We start from the raw sequence: 9,172 nt of genomic DNA on the forward strand, positions 1-9,172 counted from the left end.
CGAGGCTTTCACGGAGGAAGCTTCCGCTCGAGAGTGGCCACGCCGCTCACGTCACAAACCCGTTCTAATCGCGAATCTCTTTGCAATTCTTTTTGCAGGCCTTCCAAGGGATGGTTCCGTATAAACGACCGGCGGCCGACAAGTCCGGCGTGCCGGTCTATCAGCCTACCGGTGCGACGACCTATCAACAGTTAATGCAGCTGCAGCAGCCCTTCGTGCCTGTGTCATGTGAGTACACTGGAACACCACCCCTACCCACCCAAACCTCTAACCAATCGGTCGTGCAACCCCCGAACGTGCAAAGCAACCACCACGCGATGGTGGTGCAATCCTCCTCCTCCCAGGGAGCCGCTGGCGCCACAGTCAATAACTGCGCCGACGCCAACAATGGCGTGCTGATGGATCCCTGCAACAATCCGCCGCCGCCACCTCCGACTGCTGACAATAACAGTAACAATAGTAACGGCAGTAACAAGCAGCAGGTTACCACGCAGAATCACGATGTCGAAAATGCACGTAACTCCCCCGAATTGAATCACTCGAGCCCATCGTCGCTGCAGCAGCAGCAGCAGCAACAGCAACAGCAACAGCAGCAGCAGCAGCAGCAGCAGGTGCAGGTGCAGCAACACCAACACCAACACCAACACCAACATCAACACCAACATCAACAGCAACAGCAGCAGCAGCACCAAATTAATCAGCTGACGTTGCCACCAGCGATGAGCCCGTTGACCTCAATGGCCGGTCTGACCTCGATGCCCGGCGTGGTGAACATGGCCGGTCTGACCTCGATGGCTTCCATGGCTTCCATGGCGAATATGTCACCGATAACGAGTATGACCTCCATGAGCAATTATAACGCTGCCTCCAATATGGCGAGTCTGAATATGCTCAACAGCCTCGGGATGGCCTCTCATTATCGAGATGGGTTACCAGCCCATCTCGATCCAGCGGCCCTCGCTAAAGAGGTTGCTCAGAAAAACTATGCTAAAGCCATCAAGCTCTCGCAAGCCTCGCAGTCTTACGGCCTCGGCCAGCTCGCCGCGCTTAATTACACCGGCGTCGCTTTGAACAAACAAAACCTCGTGAATTCCGCCGCGGCGGCCGCTGGGAATCCCAGTCTGCAAGCCACCGCGGCGACGCCCAGACCCGTCATCTCGAGTCTGGCCGGTATCCCGGGCGCCCTGACCTCACCGCTGTCCGCGGGTATCCTGGCGTACTCCAGACCGCCGCCCACAGCGACCCCCCACATAAACCCATATTCCCTAATCAGACAACAGATCTTGCCGAATCCATATGTCCAAGCGTCGATACCCGGCGCCGCGACCTCGCCCTATCACCATGTCCAGAATCCGTATGCCGTTCTACCTGGAGTAGCCAGCGTACCCGGGGTAGCGGCCGCGGCCGCGGCTGCGGCTGCGGGTGTACCGCAGATACCGCAGATGGGCAATCCGGCGACGATAGCGGCGCAGCCGCAGGTAGCGATCCCCGTGAGCTCCGGGGTGATTATGCAACCGTACAAGAAAATGAAGACGTCGTAAAGACGTCCTTGCCTACCGGCACGGGAGGACTCGTCTCTTCTCACGAGAGTGCCGTTCCTTCCTTCGGGCACCTTCCATTCTCTCCCTCGCGCGAACGAGCGAACGATTTCCGCGATAGTCGCTATCGGACGATGATTGCCGCTACCGATCGCGCGGTAGTCGTGCATTTTAGATAATTCTAGAGTATCTCTTTACGATTAACGTTCAATTGCGGAGACGAATGACGGATCGCAAAAATTATTACGATCCCGAATAGACTTTCGCAATTGTATTTTCGTAGTTTCGTAGTTTCAGTCTCACATCAGTAAGATTGATAAGAACGGTTAGAAATAATAGCGTTTGTGGAAATAAAAAGCTTTTTAAGATTAATAAAATACATTAAATCTATAAAATTGAGCTAAATGAATATTTGATATATTAGTTTACAATAACTCAGTGGGAATTAGTCCTAGAATGTTATACTTTTCGGCATAAATTACATAGTGGAGATTAAGTGGAGACGGTGAACTTCTTGTCATACGTTGTTATTTGATTTTTCTATATTTTGCTGATAAAAGTGTTTTAAAGAGAGAAAGAGAGAGAGATAGAGAGAGAGAATGTATGTACAACATATACATTCTTTATACGCCATGTACAAAATATCGAATTGCAATTTGTTAGCTTTAATTTTATTCGATACTATTAAAAAAAATTACGTATTTAAATCTTCGACTACATCGACTACATCGATGGAACGAAAAATGTAGAAAAACAAAAGTGCAGTCCTAAGATATTAATCTCCATCGCCGATGCTCAAAAAGCGAGAAATCGGTCTTCGTTCGCGAGAGGGAGAGAATATTCAGTTGAGCGATTGCTGAGACGAGAGATGCTGATATAAAGAAACAAGTTCCGAAAATAGATTCATTTTCTAGTCAGACATTGTCGGTGAACAGTGCCTTATTGACCCAATTCCATTTGGAGCGTTATAAGCGTACAACTGCAGAAGAGAATGGTGAACGATGCGAGGAAATGCGGGATTTTTTCCCCGTCATATTAACCTGCTTGCTTAAATGACTGAGGGAGACATGACTACCGTTCCGAACTTATTTCCGTCGAAATAAACCTGAATTTAATTTCGACCGGAAATTTCGACTTGCCGGTAAAGACTGCGTTCGAGAGAAGGCGAGAAAGAGCTTGCGAAAAATTGAGCGTGGCCGAAGTCTTGGATTACATTAATTATCTATTTTACTATTTGATTTTTTTTCCTCTAGAATAATAGGGATTTGCGATATACTTGATATAGTTTTCAATTTTGCCGATAATTAGCGTTGTTTTACTATAGAGAACTATTGAAAATGTTATGTGTCGTTACGTGGCTCCGTTTTGTTCGTTTAATAAGCTAAATTATTGTAAATAAGTCAACTTGCGCCGTAAGTACGGCATTGCAATATTTTTATTTCGGAATTACACAAATTTTCGTTATAGCCATTCGTCCAATTTTAACGTATAACGTCCGAAACAAGGAAGATAAAAACGACGCTCGGCCTATGTCACGTTATGTGCGATACTTGCCTTTAAGTCCATAGTGTTAATTAGCGTTCGCGATTAGGGTTCTTGAAATAATTATTATTCGACGTTAGATTATTTTATTAGAGCACGGTTTGCTTGTTTACATATTGTAGTAATATGTTCAAAATTTTATTTTATTTGTTCGTCTCGGAAGGAAGTTAAATAATGTTAAATAAGAAAAAAATCGCGCAAAGTACATTGGTTTTAACATTTTAGCATTACGTAGTGCATTCAGAAAACTGTTTTCTTCGTTATCACATGATAGATTTTGGATTACACGTGACTCGTGCGTGATATTTGTTAATATTTAAAAAAAATTGTTTTAAAATTTTTATCGACTTGACCTATCTTTTTTTTTTAGTTAGATATAAGAATATACATTATGTGTGTCTGTATATGGCGACATATATTTCCTAAAAATACCTTGCACATCGAGTATAAATTCGGACTGGAAGATGCGACGCTTCCAGTAAGCCCTTAGTTGTCATGTAATATGCGTAGAAATTAGGGTAGTTATTTGTTTTATACTTAGCGTATCTATTATCTTTAGCGTAAGCGTGCTCGAACACAACGTACTCTTCTGTCCTGATGGATTCAATTCGGGGGAGTCTGTTGCACACAGTGAACTTCGTCAATTGCGACCTATGAGCTTATGCATTTAGCCGAATGAGAGAAGTACGGAAAACAATTGAGAAAGAGAAAGAGAAACACGGCGAGTCCGCGGGATATGCGGATGTATTTACGTGGAATTGAACGAAGAAAGAGGAGGGAGAGTAAAAATTGATCGGTTCAACCTTGAAGGCGGTGGGACTGGAAGGGAAAATGTCTCGTCGATTGCCCCTCGAGGGTGGGAAGAAAACGAGTTCACATGCGCATCGTGGTACACGACCGCACAAACATTATTCTTAAGACACTCACACGACTTACATGATAGACACTGCGTATATTTTTATTAATTCGCGCATATAACGGTAAGAGAGGAAAGCGATTGTGCGGTGTTAGTTGAAAGAGCGCAATTCGTACGCGAGAAAACACAGGGAGACGTATTCACGCTGGCATTTACTTTCCTCTCTTCCTCATGTCCGCATTCACGTGTCTGCCAGTGATTTGAAAGTTTGTTTAAGTCCAAATGTATAGTTGTAAACATATATACATATGTGCATATAAGCATATATATGTATATATGCGTTTGTAAATAATTTTTTTTATATACAGGATGAAATTGAAAGATATTTGTCGTATGTGTTAAAGTTGTATGCATATATAATATATATAAATGTTTGTGTATATATATAATATATATTTTAATAATATATAATATATAACATATGATGTATCTTACATAATATGTGTTATATATATTAAATATAATTATATATATACACATACATATATGAAAAGCACACTCGCTGGCACGTATAGTGGCAAAGAAACGAAACGGCCGGTCGTATCGTAATTTTGACGAAAAAAAAAACCAAGCGAACGAATTGTACGACGGTAGGAATTTGTGTACACGAAAACGCGGAAGAACAGAGCGAGACGAGGTATTTCCGAGAATCCCGGCACGTATGCAAGTGAAATGTACTTTTATCGCTCCATGCGAAAAGTTCGCGATATACTTATCTTAAATCTCTCTCGTAAAAGTTTAGTTTTAATCCTGGTCCTGGTCGTGACGTGGCAAATTGCAATTGCTAAGAAATTTTATTCAGATTACAATGTCGTATCTCTCCTCCTGGCCCGAGAGCTCGAGATACGGATATGATTGGAGAATAAGCACATTTTTTTCCCTCACAATTCCTTCGGTTCTTCCGCGGTATTAGAAACAACTTCTTCCAAAGGGTCATAAAGTGTCACCTATGCCGAAAACGCACAAGATTGTAGAATGAGATCGTCTTATGATTCTAGACTAGCGACTTCAACTTTTAACAGTAACAAACATCACAGAATCTGTGGATAATTAAACCGTAAATTGACACACACACACACACACAGCACGTAATTTAAAAATCAAAACACAACATTCTTATAGAATTATAGATTTCAGATAAAAATATTTCTTATTCGCCTACTTATTTAGTATGTCGTTGACTATCTTATAATCTTTTTGACTTTACATATAATTGTACATGATGAACGTATTATCTGATAATATTCGAATAATTACTTTATAAATATTTCTTCCATGGTCTAAACTAAAGTTGTTCTTCTATTGAAATGAAGAATCTATACATATTTTTCAAACGCTCATAACTTATACATTTATAATTGACGAATTATTCTGTAATTAACGTTTGTAACGTCGAATTTTATTTGTTTTGAAAGATAGATTTTTACTAAGATCTATAAGTTAAAAGTGATTATTATATTGTTTTGAAGTCAGAATCGAGAATTCTCAAGGGTATCATGGGGTCTTCCATAATGAACGCCACGCGAGGGAACTCCTCGAGACAAATGCCGTTTTGTTACAAGTGACCAAGGGAATTTATTGAGGCGCCGTGTCCCAGAGGGAAGAAATTGTTTCTATCCTTAGGATAAACGCGCGTGCGGCGGTCCTATGTGATAATATATAATGTATTACACTCATATGTACACACGTTACACGCACACACTGTTCTCGCATGCGCGTGGCACTGGAGTATAGTAAGATTAGCCCTTTCAGTGCCTTGTATGGCGTCAGCTTGGAACTCACGATCAGTACTTATGATGCCACGCGTCACGGTATCATACGTGACGTCATCGGCGCTAAAGGGCCTCGAGAGAAGATGGCGATATAATAACGTTAATCCATAAGCAAAGTCCTAACGGCCTTGGACAAGCCGAGGATTCGCGGCGATGATGCGCGATCAAGTTCCGTACTCGACTTAACGACAGCTCTATAAGGTACAAGGATAAGTGGAGAGTCGATAGGATCGAGCCTGAAATACCGATTACGGACCGATACGGACTTTTAGGGTTCCTGAAAAACTTGATGTCTACAAATTATATACGTACATTATCGAGAGGGTGGCTGATTTTTTTAAGTTTACACCGAAAACCCGGAATCGCGTTTTTGGGCTCGACGCGATCGGTCCGAAGAGCGATCGATCGGTCGCCGCCGTTGTTGCATCAAATGTAGCAAAATGTTTCCTTAGAACTGTGATTGTTTTATTGCAAAGCTACTACGTACTTCCATAAGAGGAATGTTCATTATATTTTACTAGAGGAGAGTGTATTCTTTTAAGGGATATGTATTAGAGTAGGGGTGTCTCGTACGCGTGATATGAGAAGCGAGAGAGAGAGAGAGAGAGAGAGAGGGAGAGAGAGACGCAATTCCGTGTTCTCGGTGTGACATCGGCAAAACAGCTGAAGTGCCTTCCCCTTGCACTCTATACACCATTGCACACAGAGAACACGTATACAACAAATGCCTACATTATTCAGACATGCGACGCGGGAGCGAAGCACTACGATAAAGAAAAAAAAAAGAAACTTACACGATATATAATTATATTTATATACCCTTATTAAGATAAATTACATATATATATATCTACACACAGACACGTATCGTATTGTCGCTGTTGCATATAAGTTAACGCGATGCAACGAAAGGAAAGAAAGAAGGACATATTCCACAAGGAACTAATTACACGTACAGGAAATTATTTTGTGGACTATGTATCTGTATATATACATAACCACATATACACACATATACACACATGTTCGAATACACATTATGATGAGAATGAGAGAAACGTTTTACGACTATAACTATACACGCATCAGATAGTATTTATTATTGTGTACTGTACTGTCTCTTATAATTCTTCTCATTGTACATTATTATACATATACGTATGTAAACATATATATACATACACGCACACACATACGCAGAGCTCACACATATGTAATATCGATATGTCGAGAGTAACATTACGCACGATCTCGGGAATGTGTAGATGCAAAAGTCCGCGCGCATCTTCAACAATTGTACGCGCGCGCAGGGTCTACTTGAGTCTGTCCGAATTCTTTCATTCGTATTCACCATCGTATTGTGTGTACACTGTGTACTCGCGCGTTTATGTGTGTGCGTCGATGCGATCGGGATTTAACCATCGTCCTCGCGCGAGGCACGGCGAAAAGTGATGAAACGCGACAGCTTGCGCCGACTCGAGATAGAGAGATGTAGTCGATCTCATCGGTCTCGAATTGCGTTTTTTTGCGCGTGCACGCTCACGGGGTTTGTCAAGGAGTCAGCCAGTATTTGTAATAATAATGCTTGAGAAATGCATGAATATTTGTTTTATTAATGCTTCTTCTTATTTCATCTCTTTCTATGATAAAAAGAAAAGTGAAACAGAACTTCCCGAGAGACTCGCTAATCCCTTGTAATATTTATATTTATACATATATTATATATATATATATATATATATATATATATATGTATATGTATATATATATAGGTATATATATATATATGTACTTGTGTATTATTCGATATTGCGCCCATTATTGCTCACAGTCTTAGCCTCGCTTCCTGCTTCCCTTGTTTTTAATCTCCTCTCATTCGGAATCTATTCGACTCGGTGCTTGTATCGTAACCACTTTCTGTTAAACGTTTTTCTTTTTAAATTTGTATTACTATTTTCTTTCAGTGTTATATCACGCTGTTTGCGTACCCGCTGCGATCGGTGCGACGTCACGCCGATCGCAATTTCCCGCGGATCAGTTACACTTATATTAATTTCGACGTATTCTTTCACTATTGCGTGCTCTTGGCGAAATTCCTGCCGCCATTACATCATTGTTCATCTGCGTATCGTTGCAATTAATTTTCCTACGATCCGCGATGATTTCTCACTCGCCGAGAGCACGCGAGTTACGCCAAGCACGCGAGTCCTCTTAAGACCACGTAGATGTTAGCCGCTTTTACTATGGCGAACACCGTAAAAAAAAAAGAGAGTACCGTATGACTCACGACTTGCTGTTCTCTTCTTCTCGTCTTCTTCCCTGTAATCTTCACCTCCTACGCCTCCCCTTTTCCAAAACCCTCACGGCTTTTCCCGCGCTTTAGTTGCGACATTCTTGAGGCACGGAGGAGATGTATCTGGATATGTTAATATCTGTATCCTTCCGATCACACGTCGATCCCTTGGCCTTTCGATTCCTATTCGATTCTATACAATCGCCACATCAAGCTCTGTTCCCCGGCAAAGATGGTTGATCGTCATCGAGAAGAAGGTCGGCGCTCTTATCGCGTTTTATCGTGCTCTCGCAAGTCGTATATTTCGAACGTGGGGTAAGAATAAATTTTGGGAGACGCGATATAAGTTTTTTATTTACGTCGATATCGGTCGGTGATCGTACGCCGTGAACGAAAGAGGTTTAAGGCACGGCTGGTAATTAGATTCGCGTTATCGTCGCCTTGATGAAATCCGATATTATTTACGCTACGTTCGTAGTACACGGCTTCTGTACTTCCGGGAGACGATTTGGAATTTTGGATCGAGAAAAAAATAGAATATGAGAATTGTTCAAAATAAAAGTTATTCCGATATTGGTAATTAAAGCATGTGATATAACGGACTCGTTTCACTTATTGCGACCTTTTTCAAATATTCTGATATGTCCCCACTTCATCATCCTGCGTTCCTTTCGCTTCCTCTCCAGCTTTCTTTGTTACTCATTGCTAAGCCTGCGTAAAGATGTGCGTGTGTGCCTAATGAGCTCTTCCATAATGCTTGGCACAATGAGCCTTCTGTAAATATAAAATCTTGACGAAAAAGCTGAAGATCATAGCTCCAAAACGTGATCGCTTTGCACACTATTACATAATATTTTATTTCAGAGGCAATTTATCATCGCGATGTTGGAGTCATTGATCTTCGCAGTTCGTAACGACGCTACGCAACTGCGTGATAAGTTAAGAGGCAGTAAATGACATTTTTATCAATTGGTCTCTTTTGCATAATATTTATTACAATTTACGGAAAGAGAGAGGGGAGGGGGGAGAGTGAGAGAACGCTGTAATAAATCTTGAACATATTTTATTTTATATTGCAACAGTAACATAATTTTGTGGAAAGAACTTAAAA

General features: G+C 41.6%; 1 protein-coding gene across 5 annotated transcripts in view; it reads left to right on the plus strand.

Moving 5' to 3' along the window:
• LOC139784974 (uncharacterized) overlaps positions 1-7,380 on the plus strand; it is a 36,826-nt gene extending 29,446 nt beyond the window's left edge. For all 5 annotated transcript variants that reach the window (XM_071724147.1, XM_071724148.1, XM_071724151.1 and 2 more), the window contains one exon: positions 99-7,380. In XM_071724147.1, coding sequence (XP_071580248.1) covers positions 99-1,541 — 1,443 coding nt within the window. In that variant the 3' untranslated portion in view covers positions 1,542-7,380. The remainder of the gene's footprint in view (positions 1-98) is intronic.
• Positions 7,381-9,172: the final 1,792 nt, after the last annotated feature.

The sequence above is a fragment of the Temnothorax nylanderi genome, unplaced genomic scaffold (assembly GCF_030848795.1).
Source record: "Temnothorax nylanderi isolate EJ_2023f unplaced genomic scaffold, tnyl_v1.0 TNYL_tig0717_pilon, whole genome shotgun sequence".
NCBI lineage: Eukaryota > Metazoa > Arthropoda > Insecta > Hymenoptera > Formicidae > Temnothorax > Temnothorax nylanderi.